Source organism: Drosophila virilis, chromosome 4 (genome assembly GCF_030788295.1).
Source record: "Drosophila virilis strain 15010-1051.87 chromosome 4, Dvir_AGI_RSII-ME, whole genome shotgun sequence".
Taxonomy (NCBI): Eukaryota; Metazoa; Arthropoda; class Insecta; order Diptera; family Drosophilidae; genus Drosophila; species Drosophila virilis.
The window spans coordinates 6742966-6759135 of NC_091546.1; the positions used below are offsets into that span (position 1 = coordinate 6742966).

The 16170-nt window shown below is 44.3% G+C and overlaps 4 protein-coding genes across 6 annotated transcripts in view; 2 read left to right on the forward strand and 2 right to left on the reverse strand.

The window, feature by feature from the left end:
- Nucleotides 1–5159, reverse strand: part of Bsg (immunoglobulin domain-containing protein Bsg) — a 33230-nt gene extending 28071 nt beyond the window's left edge. The window contains exons 1-2 of one of the 3 annotated variants that reach the window (XM_032438509.2): nucleotides 5048–5159; nucleotides 783–1380 (exon numbers count right to left, since the gene is read on the reverse strand). In XM_032438509.2, the coding sequence (XP_032294400.1) occupies nucleotides 783–855 (73 nt within the window). In that variant the 5' untranslated portion in view covers nucleotides 856–1380; nucleotides 5048–5159. Of the gene's footprint in view, nucleotides 1–782; nucleotides 1381–2238; nucleotides 2384–5047 lie in introns of those variants that run through there. The other 2 variants (XM_032438508.2, XM_032438510.2) reach the window with 2 other exon arrangements.
- RpL36A (ribosomal protein L36A) overlaps nucleotides 1–16170 on the forward strand; it is a 116729-nt gene that overhangs the window by 69605 nt on the left and 30954 nt on the right. The window lies entirely within an intron of this gene.
- Nucleotides 5583–15120, forward strand: Mcr (macroglobulin complement-related). The gene is made up of 7 exons (XM_002052649.4): nucleotides 5583–5749; nucleotides 8109–8959; nucleotides 9561–13326; nucleotides 13387–13580; nucleotides 13649–13823; nucleotides 13895–14000; nucleotides 14068–15120. Exons 2-7 carry the CDS (start codon nucleotides 8130–8132, stop codon nucleotides 14253–14255), a joined length of 5259 nt encoding a protein of 1752 aa, XP_002052685.1. The 5' UTR covers nucleotides 5583–5749; nucleotides 8109–8129; the 3' UTR covers nucleotides 14256–15120.
- Trf (TBP-related factor) lies at nucleotides 14543–16155 on the reverse strand. The gene is made up of 2 exons (XM_002052648.4): nucleotides 15912–16155; nucleotides 14543–15853 (listed from the first exon to the last, which is right to left on the reverse strand). Exons 1-2 carry the CDS (start codon nucleotides 16052–16054, stop codon nucleotides 15334–15336), a joined length of 663 nt encoding a protein of 220 aa, XP_002052684.1. The 5' UTR covers nucleotides 16055–16155; the 3' UTR covers nucleotides 14543–15333.

The window sequence follows — 16170 nt, forward strand, 5'->3', positions numbered from 1 at the left end:
TAAATGCTACAAAAATATCGAAACATTTCTGTTGAGGGAATACCTTTCTTGCGTATAGAAAACTGTAACTTGGTTTATAGAGAAATTATATAATAAAAAAATATTTGAAGTCGCAACAATAAAAAAAACACGACGAAAATCGATAAATTATATAATTAATTATATAAAGTTTAAATAGTACAATCATATTAATATATTAGATAATAATCCAAAGCGTTTGCTCCAACAAGTTGTAAGACATAAACATTAATAAATATTAAAATTGGATGTATATAGAAATCGTTAGCTCGACAGTTCGGACTATAATGTCCCAGAAAACGAAAGAAAGAACTAATTAAATAGTTTTTTTTTTAAATATACAAACTGTACTACGATTTTCAGTGCACTTGTCACGCTCAAAAGTTCTGCTGGGAGTTAAAAAATAAATAAATAAAACAAAATAACTGTACAAAATGTGTTGTTGGCTTCGGCATTGGGCAATTAGGGCGTTTGCCTGTGGATGGGACGGGGGGGGTAATTTGACCGCATACTATCAATTTTTCTTCTTTTTTTTTTTTTGTGTTTTGTTTTGTTATTGTCTGCAATTTCTGTTGCAGTTATTTACACTCACACACACACGGATAAAAGATGTATCGGCACATGGATACAAACATATATACGACATAGAGAGAGCTTAAAGATAGGTTTTGCCTGGTTAATATTAATTGTTATTGTATTTATTATTATAATTATTATTATTATTATTATTATTGTTGTTGTTCTTGTTGTTGTCGAGTACTTACCAAATGATTGAGCATGAACCGCTAAAAATATCGAGAGGAATGAAAGAGCGCTAGCCAAGAATTTTGCCTCCATCTTTGGTATTGATCCGTGTTGTTGTTGTTGTTGTTGCTGCTGCTGTTGTTGTAGTTGTTGTTGTTGTTGTTGTTGTTGTTGTGGTTGTTGTGGTTGTTGTTGTTGTTGTAGCGGTTGTCGTTTCAAATTGCTTGCATATTAGATTTGCATTAACTATTTGCTGATTGATTAATTATTTCTTTTCGGTTGCTTGTTTTTTTTTTTATTATTTTTTATTTGTATTTTTATTAATTTTACTTTATTTGTTTTATTTTTATTTTTGTTTTGTACTTTATGCTTAACTTACTAGATCATTATTAAGATTAATTTATGTGTAGCTTTATCTATACGATTTGAATTTGTTTTCATTAATTATGCTTAACATTAATTTGATATTAGTTGATGTTGTTGTTGTTGTTGTTGGTTGTTTGGTTGGTTATTTATTATTTATTTTATTTTATTTTATTTTTTTTTGTGTTTTGTTCTAACGATTCTTATCTTTCTCTTTATTTAACCAGCTCCAGCTTTTGTTCTTATTTCTTGTCGCTAATTTTGCATGATTTGGCAATAGAAAGAAAAGTATAGAAATATTATTTCAACAAACAATTTCATATTTATTGCGCTCGCTTTGTTTCTTTGTCAATTTTAGTTTATTTTTTTTTTCTTTCTCGTTCGTTCGGTTTGCTTTGATTCTTTTGCTTTTTGCACAAAATTTAAAAATACATAAATTCACAAAATAAAGCAAAGCAAAGCACATAGAAGAATGCCCGCGGCGTCTTCAAGTGCGTGCGTGAGGGGGAGACGGAGGGGGAGACGGAGACGGAGAAAGAGAAGCTAGCTCAAGGATGTGAAAAAGCAGCAGCGGCAACAAACCCAACGGGAATTCAACTAAATATAAATTTCTTTAAAATGTCCAATCATTGTCTCTCCCTCTCTCTCTGTCTCTCTCTCTCTTTATCTCTTGCGACGTCAGCGTCAGCGTTGGATGCTGCACACGTGCGAACAGCGCAGAGTTGCGAGGGGATGAGGGAGGGGAGACTGACAGCTGAACCTTTTGCTAATTTCTTATGTTTTTCGCGTTAAATCATTTTTGACATTATTCATTTACATGCGTAGCCAAATGCGCTCTCTCTCGCTCACACACACACAGACACACACAACAACACACATAACGCACGCACGCACGCAGTGAAACTGGGCGTCGAGGAATTTTTGGCTGGTAAACCGAAAATGAAATATGCCACATTGACGTCCATGCAAAATGCTCAACGCAAATGCACTCAAAAATGAGTACAAAACCTAAATAACGGCAACTGTCTGTATTTTTCTTGATATCTCATTAAAAATGTGCACAACATTTAACAACACTACTCGTACTACAACTATTAAATACAGCGCACTAACCAAAAGATTGGCAAAAAAACGGACACGGAACACAACAGAACGGAACGGCAACGTAAGCGCAAGCGTAAACGTAACGCAACGAAATCAGCGAGCAGACTGAACTAGCCGCTGTGCAGCGACCGAGCGAGTAGGCAAAAAGAGCACAGCAAAAAGGAAAAAAAAAAAATTTTATAACAGGCTGACGTTCGCTCGGCCAACGGTCGGCAGCGGCAGCGACGACGACGGCGACGACGACGGCGACAGCGACGTCGTCATGGCTGACTGATAAAAGTCGTACGGATTTGTTATTAGCTCATTGTTTTTGCTGTTGCTTACGAGATTGAAACACTTTTGACAGCAACGTTATCAGTAGCCGCAGCAGCAGCGGCAGCGGCAGCAACAACAATGACCGCAGCAGAATCAACGGCAGTTTGTTTACCTCGCAGCGACGTGTATGCGGCGGCATTCGCAGCGAACGTTTCCGTCAAAATTTATACGCATATTCCCATATACTCCACAATATTTATATATATATGTAATAATACCTATTATATACACGGACATTAAGATAAAGAGCTCATTGCAGTATTTTATACAAACATACAAGTCGGCGACAACGTAAAACGTTCACGTATCACAGCCATGGACAAAGAGGGAAGACAGAGAGAGAGAGAGAGGCAACTTGCTCGAGGGGGCAACATGATGAGCTGCCTGAAAGCGGATGGCAGCGGTTTCGACATGATTTTTAGCTGGGTAGCTGCTAAGCTAATTTCGTTGCGTTAAAAACAAAAGACGCGCACACTCATAAAGCAACGCACAGCACAAAACAACAACAACAACGGCGACGCGTCGTCATGTAAAATTCATTTTCATTTTCTAATTGCTGGTGAAAACTTGCAAAAGCACCTGAACGCGATAGGCCAGATATCGATTGGCAATCGAACTCGATATCGATTGGCGCGCCTAAATATCGAACTCGATATCGATTGTGTGCGTGTGTGTGTGTGTGCTTATAAGAGAACATAACACTTTTGTTTGATAAAGTTTTGCCATTTATTGGCAAAGTTCGGACCACTTGCGAGACAAATTGCCTTTTAGCGCAGCATAACGTCATCGGATAGCCATGACTCAGTGTCCCGGTCATACTTTATTTACTGTTCACACACACACACAGCTGGCTTACATTGGAAACACGAACACAAAAACAAGATTGACGCAGTCGATGATGTGATGCTGGGCCGCAAATTTGAGCAATTAACAAACGAGCGACAATCATAATTCCAAGCCATGTATATAAATATAGTATTTATTATGTCTAAGTCATCGCAACTAATTTGGTATTAATTTTGTAACAGACATCAGGTCACTCTATAAGGATACGAGATGCATATATATATGTATGCATATCAATATACATACATCAGTATATGCACAAGCTAATTGATTTGATTAAACTTGAAATGAATGAGAAGAACAAAAAAAAAACAATATTAATAACAATTTACGCGCCGCTTAGACACAAACACACAAACAGCGGCCGCATTGACTCCACGCTCAGCTCTAAAGTTAACACAAATGACTTTATAGTGTGCGTGCGGGCATGTGTACGTGTCAGGCTGGATGACGTGATTGTCTCTCAGAGTCCGCATATGATTAAAACGGAAAACAAGATAAAACTCGTTGGAGCAAAGGAGCAGCGCGTATTCTGCTTGTTGTTGTTGATGCGAGGCGTTCGACGAAGCAGGCAATGTTGGGGGCGGCAAAGGCAGCAAAATACGCATGACACTCCTTGCCGCTGCCGCACACACACACACACATATACACATACACAAGCAAAAGCACGCGACACACAGACACGAGGTCACTCACACACACACACACACACATATATGTATATAGTCCGAGCAGCCGCGCGTTCCCTGGTTGTCCTCACTCAATGGCAATTATTAGTTGATTTTTCCCAGCGACATCGGGCACAAATATTAATTTGTGCGCCCAGAGGAGTCAATATACTCAACAATTTCAAGTCACGAGATGGAAACACAGACACACACACACACACACACTCACACATACTATATCTAAATCGCATGTGTATGCGAGAAATGGCAAACGATGAGTATATTGAGCGCAAATATAGTAACGGGATTTTTGCTAGCTGCTCCCTCTTTTCTCCCATTTCTTTTTGGTTTCTTCTTCTTTTTAGCCGCGATGACGACAGCGTGCGCGACGGTAGCAAAAGCAGCAGCGGCGGCGCCTTCGCCTTGCGCTTTTCAATAACATTTACATTTACACTTTGTACTATTTATGTAATAGTTTTTTTTTTTTCAAACGCTGGCGAATTTCATGTAGCCCGTTGCAAACCGCTGCATTGCACCTGGCACGTATTTTCACCAAATTATGTATAATTCACTTTTTCGTTGGTTTTTTTTTTTTTTTTTTTGCAGCTGGGTTTTCATTCTTTTTTGTTTTACTACCAGAGCTCTGCACGCACACACATGCAAACGAGGCACGCACAAAAAACACACGCACACACAACACACTACGCGACACACTCAATGACGAAATTCTTCGGACAGCGTTGACAACTCTAGGTTCTAGCTCAAGCTCCTCCGCTTTCAACTGTATGTGTCTGTGTGTGCGTGCCTGCGTTTGTATGTGTGTGTGCGAGAATTCTGCTGCTGCTGCTGCTGCCTTTCGTCATAATTTTTGCGTTGGCATAGAATTTTAACTTTGCACGTGCTCACCGCACATTACTGTACACAAATTTGATTATTATTGCAATCGCACTTGTTTTAGCTGCATTATTATGAACTCTTTTGGAATTTACCTAGCACACAAAACACAAAAATTCGATTTTTTCCTCGCTGATATTTTCACGCGAATGACCTTACATCACACGCATACAATACACACACACACACGCGCCTGAAATTTTGGGCATTTATTGCCTGTCCAAGTTTGGTCTCACATTTTGCCCTTATAAAAATACTAAAAAAGTAAGTCGCTCTGGGAAACGATTATTAGCCAACACTGATTCAGTACATCGATAACTATGGACCGTTCACGATTGTTAATCAGCCGAGTTTAAAGAAGAGAAGACCGTTATTAATTAAAATTACCAACTGTTCTAAAATATTTTAGAATTTAGTTTTGCAAACTAGCAGCATAATCTTATACATTATGTATAAGAGGTGTGTCAAGTCAATATATCAATATGCGATCCATAACTTCTTTCGTTAACTTAAAATGTCATTTAACTAATCGACATGTTTTTCAAGATCGATATATCGAGGCCACTATCGGTGCGGATAACATGCGATAGTTAGGGGTGTGGTGCGATAACTTCATTTAGTTTCTAATTGCACGTCACTAACATAAGTCATCGCGTTGCGGGTTCGTGTGTGAGTGCGCTGTTGGTTTTGTGTTTCATTTATTTAAGTTAAAAGTTATATTTTTGTGTTGCTTCTGTTATTACGAATAATGTGCTCGATTTGCTGCACAGCGTGAGCACACAACTTGCATAATACAGGTGAGTACAGCTCGGATATTACAATGCCTGACAATAGCGACCCGCCCAAAATGTTTGCCTCAAATACCTGCGCTGCTGCTTGCGTTGTTATTATGCTACTGCTGCTGCTGTGCTTCTGATGTTGTTGTTGTTGTTGTTGCTGCTGCTGCTGCTCGCACATGGGCGTTGACCAAAAACCGAAAACCCAAAGCGCCAGCTCTGCAGTATTTGACTAGTTCATTTTATGCAGCCCATCATAAACATCTAAAACTAAATGTATTAAAATGGCCGCAGGCTTCTTTCTGCGCAAAAAAAAGGAACGCAACGTCTGCCGCCAGCCACCTGCTGCCCAATTGGAAATTTGAGTCGCACTCAAATTTCAGAGCCCCTGTTTTTTTTTGGTTTTTGCATTTTTGGTGTGTGCCCAGCTCCTGCACGCATTTCAATTGCACTTTTGCCCTGCCTTTAGGCATGGTTTTACACTAATTAATGCCACTTTACATGTGTGGCCACGTTTGTGTGTGTGTGTGTGTACAGCAGCAGCAGCAAAAGGGTGGATTACACTGTCCGTTGCTCTTGCAGCAACGTTGAGCTGAATTATTATTGCCGAGTTAGGTTCTTTTTTTTCTCTCGTTGTGTTTGTTTTTCACATCGGCCAGCGACTTCTGCTGCTTCACTGCGCAGACAACACACACTTGCACACACACACACACACACATGCATGCATGCATAGACAGGTAACCGACACTATCTTCTGTGTTGCGTGTTCTGTTATTTTGTTCGTTACCGGCAACTGCCTTTCAAATGTTCTCCCTCTCTTTTTGGTCACTGTCAGGCTTTTGGCCGAGGGTCAAGTGCGCCTTGTCTGCTGCTTACCTAATTGTCCTTGCTTCTCACCTTTTCTCGCCTGTTTTTTTATGGTTGCCTAAAATTGTCTTATTATTTTTTTTACCTAGGGCATTGTCCTTTCTTTTTCGGTGCAGGGGTATTTTACGATCGTGATAAGCTGATTTTCTTCTTATTATGTGCGTCACTTCGTCACTGTCAAAATTTGAGTGCTGTTAAATTTGCAGCTTTCGGCGGCCGCCATTTTTCTAGTTTCATAGAACTTTTTATTGTGAGCTGCAGGCACACTTATGATTAAATGTAACGGAACTGGCAACACTGCTGCGCCCATGTTTTAGTATTAATTAACAAGATGGCAACTCTCTTCCCGCGAATTGCACAATTTCCTTTAACGGCGCATTTTAAAATTCTGTGATCACGCTTGCTAGTTTAGTTTTTAGGCTTCTTTTCATTAGGGTGCATTTATCGGCTTGTTTATTGGACTTCTCGAACTTATTCTTGGGGATTTATGCCAACAAGCACGCATACTTAAGTGGGGCAGTCTGCACTTTGTCGCAGAATGTGTCGTAAATTATAGAGGCTTCTGTTTTTTTTTTTTTTTAGGCGTTGCCCAACTGTCGCCTTAAAACGCTTTGGCACATATCCCATATCAAAGACTAATTGCACGCCCACTTGAATGACATTTAACTTAAAATTTGACATAATTTAAATGCCGCATGTTGTGTGGCAGTGTGTGAGTCTAGTCAGCCGCCCAAATCCATGCCGTTTGTAAATTTAGCGCGTAGCTACATTGCTCCTGCTAGTGTTGCTGCTATAAATATCCATGCAGTGCCCTCAATTCATACCCTTGCTAGAGGGTATTCGCAGTGCATAGCCCTAATGCATATAGTTGGGCGCGTGTTGTGAAAAGACGAATGAACATTATAAATTTCATACGAAAATATGTCGTGCAAACATGCGAAATGCTCCCAACTCTAAGCTTTAAAGATAAACTGTAAGATGACAGCTGTTTAGCAGTACCTGCAAATGTTTGTAACAGCGTGTTGGAAATGTTCAAAAATATGGGACTTAACATGTTTATGTTTATATACAGCTTCAGGCAAAAATGTTACTCTCTGTTTAACAGCACGTAGAAATGTTAGTAACAGCGCGTGACAAATGTTAATAACATTTGTGATTTAACATGATTATGTTTGTATGCTACTTCCTGTTATTCTCTTTTTTTTTCCCCAATGGGTCTTACATTTGCTTGGCTATTGTAGAGTATTTTCGTGTCGGTGTTGACTGCCTTCGCCTGCCCAGTCTTTTCATGTTAGTGGTTGCTGTTTTGGTTGCCTGCACAGCACGCGGAAAGCATTCGAGCAGATTAAACAAGAGCCTGTAGAACACGCACGGCGAACAACAGAAAGCAGTCGCAGCTATTTATACATAGTGTATATATACAGTCGGGATAGTTGTTAATTGATGCACTCACTTTACGCACTGATTGATTGGGTTCAACTTGTTTTTTGCCTTTATGTTTTCCCCCTTGCAGCGCAGCAGTCACAATCTGAGGATGCAACGCTTGTGGCACATGCTGCACGCGCTGCTCTTGCTGCATTTGGTGGCGGCACAAAACGATGGCAGCTTTTACAATGTGCAACCACAGCAACAGCAGCCCCAACAGCCGCTGCAGCAGCCACAGCCCACATCGGCATACGACAATAATCCGCTGTACGGAACGAATCTCAATCCCAACTTGAATCCAAATCTCAACAATCCGAATCCAAATCCGACCTACGGCTACAACGAGCTGGGCGGCGCTCAGGAGGATTATAACAAGCGTCTGGGCAGCAGCTTTGGCGACGATGAGCCCAGTTTGCAGCTGGGCAAAACCTCGTACAATGTTAAGGCCAGCTTTCTGGAGACGCTGCACAATCGGGAGCCGACCTATTTTATTGTCGCCTCACGCATGGTCCGGCCCGGCCTCATCTATCAGGTATCTGTATCCATACTGCAGGCCAAATATCCGATTACGGTGCACGCGAGCATCTCGTGCGATGGCGTTCAGATCAGCGGCGACTCCAAGGACGTCAAGGAGGGCGTGCCGGAGACTTTGCTTATGCGCATACCGCCGACCAGTGTCACCGGGGATTATAAATTGCGCGTGGAGGGCTTCTATCAGGATGTGTTTGGCGGCATCGCGTTTCTCAATGAGACCCGGCTGGACTTTTCGCAGCGCTCGATGACCATCTTTGTGCAGACCGACAAGCCGCTCTATATGCAGGGCGAAACGGTCCGCTTTCGCACCATTCCCATCACCACCGAACTGAAGGGTTTCGATAATGCCATCGATGTCTATATGCTGGATCCCAATAAACACATTCTCAAGCGTTGGCTGTCCCGGTAAGTTGAAGTTGCAGCCGATAAAAGCCTGTATCCATTTCAAAATGCTGTTATCGATAATTATCGATTATACACCACTTTTTTGAGTAGTTCAACAAACTTTTAAAACTGGCAACTTAAATCTTTGGCATGCAGCTTCTCGTATAGCACACACAGCTGACAGCCATATCGATAAATTGTCACAAATCGATAAATATCGGTATCGATAGCCCCGCGCGTGGATATGACGTGAGATTATACGAGCCAGAAATACATCTGTTAATTATTGCATATTATTCAGAGATCCAATTCTGTTTTCACAAATCGATAAATATCGATGTATATATCTTAAATTTCATGGGAGATGTTATTGAATCGAATGTATGTTGGATATTCCATAATACAGCCTTCCAGATCGATAAATGTTGGTAAAATATATATATCGAGATAACTGAGATTATCGATAACTATATGTTCATTTGCAAGCGAGGTGTTAGGGTCATCAAATATACTCTGATTGTATACCCCCACCCTGCTGCTACTGGGTATAGGGTATCTTACAGTCGAACCTCTTTCTGTTTCATGCTTGGCTAATGACTTTACTCACAACTCTACTCCTTAGGCAATCGAATCTGGGCTCCGTTTCGCTGGAATACAAGCTCTCGGATCAGCCAACATTTGGAGAATGGACGATACGCGTGATTGCCCAGGGTCAGCAGGAGGAGAGCCATTTCAGCGTCGAGGAATACTATCAGACGCGCTTCGAAGTCAACGTCACGATGCCGGCGTACTTCTTCACCACCGATCCGTATATTTACGGCCGTGTGATGGCGAACTTTACGAGCGGCCTGCCTGTGCGCGGCAATCTGACGCTGAAGGCGACAATCCGGCCCATTGGCTACTTCAGCAATCAGGTGCTGAACGAGAAGTTCCGTTTGGGTCGTTCGCCGCTGGAGCAAATGAATTTGTATAACGAACGCTGGCGCTACAATAATCCCAGCCAGAATCCGCAACAGCAATACAATGGACCGCCGCAGCTGCCACAGGACGGCGGCGATCTATCGCAGGATCTGCTCTATCGCAATCAGTACGTGGTCGAGCGCAACTATCAGTTCGAGGAGGAGTGGCCCTTTTGGGTGCGCAAGCCCGAAGTGCTGGACAGCTATGATTCCTGGACGAGCAGCTATCGCAATACGTTGCCCTATTTGCGCTACTTCAACGGCACCTTCGACTTCAAGTGGCCGCTGCGCGAGCTGGAGCTGCTCGTGCCCAACATGGCCAACATGGAGGTGCTGATCACGGCCACAGTCGGCGAAAAGTTCTACGACGAGATCATCAGCGGCTATGCCGTGGCGCGTGTCTACAATTCCAGTTTACGTGTAGCCTTTCTGGGCGAATCGCCGCAGGTCTTCAAGCCCGCAATGCCCTTTACCACGTATCTGGTCGTGGAATATCATGACGGTTCGCCCATCAATCCGAATCTGCTGCGCCAGGGCCTGATGGAGGTCAGCGGCTTTGTGGAGAGCCGCAATGGCGGCCGTCGCGATTGGCCCGCCCAGCGGCTGCACATGTCGCAGCAGAGCGACGGCGTCTGGGAGCTCAAAATCGATATACGCAACGATCTGCAGCTGGACGAGCGTCCGCAGTCCCGCGAATTTCTCAACGGCATACAGAATATGCGTCTGCAGGCTGTGTTTGCGGATCCGCGGGGTGAACGCGTCCAAACCGAGCTGCTGCTCGTCTCGCACTATTCGCCGCGCAATCAGCACATCAAGATTACGACCAGCACGGAACAGCCGGTGGTCGGCGAGTACATCATCTTTCACATACGTACCAATTTCTATCTGGAGGAGTTCAACTATTTGATCATGTCCAAGGGCGTCATATTGATCAATGACCGCGAGACCATCATCGAGGGCATACGCACCATTGCCGTGGTCCTCAGCGCCGAGATGGCGCCCGTGGCCACCTTGGTCGTGTGGAAGATCACCCAACAGGGTCAAGTGGTGGCCGATTCTCTTACGTTTCCCGTCAATGGCATATCACGTAACAATTTTACGGTGTACATCAATAATCGCAAGGCGCGCACGGGCGAAAAGGTCGAGGTGGCCATCTTCGGTGAGCCCGGCTCCTATGTGGGCCTCTCCGGCATTGACAGCGCCTTCTATACCATGCAGGCGGGCAACGAGCTGACCTACGCCAAGATCATCACCAAAATGTCGAATTTCGATGAGCAAACGAACGGCACATATAAACACATTTGGTACTCGCACGAGGGTAATCCCGACGAGCTGGTCTACTTTCCCGCCTCGTCCTTTGGCATCGATGCCAATCGCACGTTCGAGTACAGCGGCCTGATTGTGTTCACGGACGGCTTTGTGCCGCGTCGCCAGGACAACTGCAATCGCACGCTCGGCTATGGTGAATGCCTGAGCGGACGCTGCTATCGGCTGGAGAAGCGCTGCGATGGTCTCTTCGACTGCGAGGATGGCACGGACGAGATCGGCTGCCATGTGCGCAACGATACGGAGCTCTTGAATTATCGCAAATATCGCTTCAATCGCGTGCTGCGGCATTATGAGAACGTTTGGCTGTGGAAGGATGTGAATATCGGGCCGCACGGTCGTTATATATTCAATGTGGATGTGCCGGATCGTCCCGCCTTTTGGATGGTCAGCGCATTCAGTGTCAGCCCCTCCAAGGGTTTCGGCATGCTCAATCGCGCCTTGGAGTATGTCGGCGTCCAGCCGTTCTTCATCAATGTGGAAATGCCGTCCGTTTGCCGCCAGGGCGAGCAGGTGGGCATCCGTGTCACCGTTTTCAATTACATGACCACGCCCATTGAGGCAATAGTCGTGCTGCACGGCAGTCCCAACTATAAGTTCGTGCATGTGGAAGAGGACGGCATTGTGCGCAGCTACAATCCGCGCACCAGTTTCGGCGAGCATCAGTTCTTCATCTATCTGGACGCGCAGGGCACCACGGTGGTCTATGTGCCGGTGGTGCCGCAGCGTCTGGGCGAGATCGAGGTGACGCTGCATGTGGCCACGCTGCTGGGCACAGACACCGTCACCCGCACCCTACATGTCGAGTCGGACGGCCTGCCGCAGTACAGGCATCAGTCGGTGCTGTTGGATTTGTCCAATCGCGCCTATGTGCTGGAGTATATGCATGTCAATATCACACAGACACCGGAGATACCCTACCAGGTGGATCGTTATTTTGTGTACGGCTCGAATCGGGCACGCATCTCCGTCGTGGGCGATGTGGTGGGTCCCATCTTCCCGACAATGCCCGTCAACGCGAGCTCGCTGTTGTATCTGCCCATGGAGTCGGCGGAGCAGAACGCCTTCAGCTTTGCCGCCAATCTGTATACGATCATGTACATGCGTCTGATCAATCAGCGCAACAAGACGCTGGAGAAGAACGCCTTCTATCACATGAACATTGGCTATCAGCGACAGTTGAGCTATATGCGGGCCGACGGCAGCTTCTCGCTCTTCCGCTCCGACTGGAACAATTCGGCGTCCTCGGTCTGGCTGACCAGCTATTGTCTGCGCATCTTTCAGGAGGCCTCGTTCTACGAGTGGGAGAACTTCATTTGGATCGACGCCACCATCATTGAGAAGAACATGCGCTGGCTGCTGCAGCATCAGACGCCGGAGGGCGCCTTCTACGAGGTCACCTGGCTGCCGGATCGTAAAATCAATCGCACCAATTTCGCCAGCTATACGAGCTTGCGCAATCGCAATATAACTTTAACCTCGCATGTGCTCATCACGCTGGCCACGGTCAAGGATCTGTCCGGCACGCTGGGCTCGCGTGTGGCGCTGGCGACACAACGCGCCGTCGCCTGGATTGAGCGCAATATGCAATTCCTGAAGGATACGCCGGAACCGTACGATGTGGCCATCACGGCATATGCACTTCAGCTCTGCAATTCGCCCATTGCGGAGCATGTCTTTAGCATATTGCGCAAGCATGCACGCACCATTGGCGACTTTATGTATTGGGGCAATCAGGAGCTGCCGCAACCGCCGCGCAAACTGGAGAACCAGAAATGGTTCTCCCTGCCCCGACTGCCCTACGAATACGATTCGCTGAACATCGAGACGACCGCCTATGCTCTGTTGGTTTATGTGGCGCGTCGCGAATTCTTTGTGGATCCCATCGTGCGTTGGCTGAACGCACAGCGTCTGAACGAGGGCGGGTGGGCGTCCACGCAGGATACGAGCGCCGCATTGCGTGCTCTGGTCGAGTATACGGTGCGTTCGCGCATTCGTGAGGTCTCCTCGCTGAGCGTCGAAATTGAGGCATCCTCGCAGGGCGGCAAGACACAGGAGCTGCACATCGATGACACCAATTTGGCCAGGCTGCAGAGCATCGAGGTGAGCTGTACAAAAGCTAGCATAAATATTCCGATATTAACTTGAATTATTTTTTCACAGATACCTGATGCTTGGGGCACCATCAAGGTGCAGGCGAAGGGCGCCGGCTATGCCATACTCCAGATGCACGTGCAGTACAATGTCGATATTGAAAAGTTCCAGACGAAGCCGCCGGTGCCAGCGTTCGGATTGCACACAAAGGCCATATTCCATGGCAGGAATCAGTCGCATATCTCCTACGTGGCATGCCAAAAGTAAGTGCTTCCACCCCCCACCATTCGATAGCTACTCCATTCTAATCGCTCTCTTTGCCCCCTTGCAGCTGGGTGAACTTGCAGGAATCGGAGCGTTCGGGCATGGCTGTGCTGGATGTGGCCATACCCACGGGCTATTGGATACAGCAGCAAAAACTGGACACCTATGTGCTGAGCAACCGGGTGCGCAATTTGCGTCGTGCACGCTACCTGGAACGCAAGATTGTCTTCTACTTTGATTATGTAAGTGCAGAGGGCAAAGTCTAAGCTAAATGCTGTAAATACTCACAAATGTTTTGTTCGCTCGCCTACAGCTGGATCAGGAGGACATTTGCGTCAACTTCACCATAGAGCGTTGGTATCCAGTGGCCAATATGTCGCGGTATCTGCCCGTGCGCATCTACGACTACTATGCGCCCGGTAATTAACAATCCTTATCCATTCTAAATTGCATTTTATAATCGCTTTTTTGTTTTTCCTCCCACAGAGCGCTTCAACGAGTCCATTTTCGATGCACTGCCCACATATCTGCTGAACATTTGCGAGGTGTGCGGCAGCTCGCAGTGTCCATACTGTTCCATCTATAACATGGGCTGGCGTGCATCCATGTCCTTCTCCCTGTTGTTCTTTAGCGTATTTATATATTTGATGCGCAGTCGCTTATTAGCCTATTAGTTTCTGTTTTCTTTTGTTTATTATTTTAACATTCCGTCCAGAGGTTTTTTTTTATTTTCTGTTCAATGACTAAATTTATATTATTATTATTTTGTAAACGGCGTTAAATCGTAATCTCAAAATATGTACAAAAAAAAGCAAAAAAAAAAATCAGCATCCAATTGGACCAATTAGTTTTGAAGTACACAAACCATTTACATTATATATATATATATACATGTAGCAATTTAGTCTTTAGCGTTCAGTTATACATTATAATATATATGATATGTATTTTTCCCTCGGAGACCAGGAACAGAGCCTTAAACCTGTTTGCCTTAATTTCAACTGGGCGCTAAAAGTGCCGCCTTATGCGAGAAATGTAACAAGAATATGTGTCTTTAAATATCACAAATTGCCTTTATTAGATTTTAGAAATCGATAGTGAATATCTATATACATGTATATGACCTTTTATTTTTGGATACTGCATGCATATCAATTTTGAAAATTTTTTATAAAACATACCGATTATGATTAGCGTTGAAAGCAACCGTCCAATACGATTTAAGTTTTATATGATGCAACAAACACAAACGAAATAAATAATAAGCAAATGAAACCAATCAATACCAAATTTAAGCAGGTTTTTATACGTATTTGTACTTTTTGACAAGAACTGTTTAAATATTGAGTTTTGTATATTTAAAAAGAAACTACAAAGAATAGCCATGTACCAACTAGCTAACGAATCTTAAAATCAAGTATTCCGTCCCTCCTTTAATGGTAAGAGAATGAAATGAATCTGAAAACTGAAATAATTGTAATTTACGTTTTCTATGTAACGGAAAAAACTCAAATAAATGAAATTAACGAAATATTTGAACACTGAATTTCAACATGGCGAAAAAAAACGTGTGGTCACACTGGTGTGGGGTGTGTTGGCAAACGAAATGAAAGGGATTTCTTTTGTTTTTTTTTTTTTTTACAAAAAGTGGGCATAAATATTTATAAATTACTTTGTTGACTTGTTCGGTAAATGCTAGTCCTACTTAACAATATCATAGAGTAGCTTAATTAGAGGAAACAACAATAAAGTCTACGTTTTGCGAAAACTAAGCAATATTGGCGATATGGCCTCCAGGCAATCCATGATATCCTTGCGTGATTTTGCGCCGGTAAACACAATTTTGCCATTGACAAAGATGAGCAGAACAATGCGTGGCTTGACCATGCGATAGATGAGACCGGGAAACATTTCCGGCTCATAGGAGCTAAACTGGCCGTGCACCTGATTCAGATTCTCCAAGCGTATGGGAAAACGCAAATCGACAGTGGCCACAATATTTTGCAGCTTGTAATCGACAAATTTGACTGGAAAGCCCAATTTCTGCAGGATGCGGGCAAACTTGCGGGAGCCAATGTTCGCCTCCATTTCGTTGCGTGCGCCCGTACAGATCACCTTGCCGGTGCGAAAGATGAGCGCCGTGCAGCGAGGGGAATGCATGCGCATGATGACGCCGCGAAAGCGTTTGGGCGTGTATTCCGAGTTGCGGGTGCGTGAATTGATGGTCTTCAAGTCGAGTTCACAGTCCACCGAAAAGGTAGCCACAATGTTTCTACAACATCAATAGTTAGGGCAGGCCAAAAACTAAAGCTGGCTTAGCGAGAGCTTACTGTAATTTAATTTCGTGTTGTGCATCTTTGGGCTCGGTCAGCACGGCTGGCTGTTGCGGCTGTAGTGTACTATGGGGATTGCTGGTATTTTGAACGGCTGGCGCATTGGGATCCGGCTCGGCAATTTTGAAATGAAATTGCATTTTCTTTTAATTCAATTAAGTGAATTAAATTGCAGCAGCAGAAGTTCGCCGAGTTAAACAAAAAACACGCGTAGCATAAAACAGTGTTCACATATCAATGAAAAATGGTAAAACAA

Excerpts from the sequence above, each read along its gene's own strand:
- Mcr (XM_002052649.4), top strand. The coding sequence starts at position 8,130 with ATGCAACGCTTGTGGCACATGCTGCACGCGCTGCTCTTGCTGCATTTG. Across the intron at positions 13,327-13,386 it reads CCAGGCTGCAGAGCATCGAG|ATACCTGATGCTTGGGGCAC; the intron begins GTGAGCTGTACA and ends ATTTTTTCACAG. Across the intron at positions 14,001-14,067 it reads CTACGACTACTATGCGCCCG|AGCGCTTCAACGAGTCCATT; the intron begins GTAATTAACAAT and ends TTCCTCCCACAG.
- Trf (XM_002052648.4), bottom strand. The coding sequence starts at position 16,054 with ATGCAATTTCATTTCAAAATTGCCGAGCCGGATCCCAATGCGCCAGCC. Across the intron at positions 15,854-15,911 it reads CAACACGAAATTAAATTACA|AAACATTGTGGCTACCTTTT; the intron begins GTAAGCTCTCGC and ends TTGATGTTGTAG.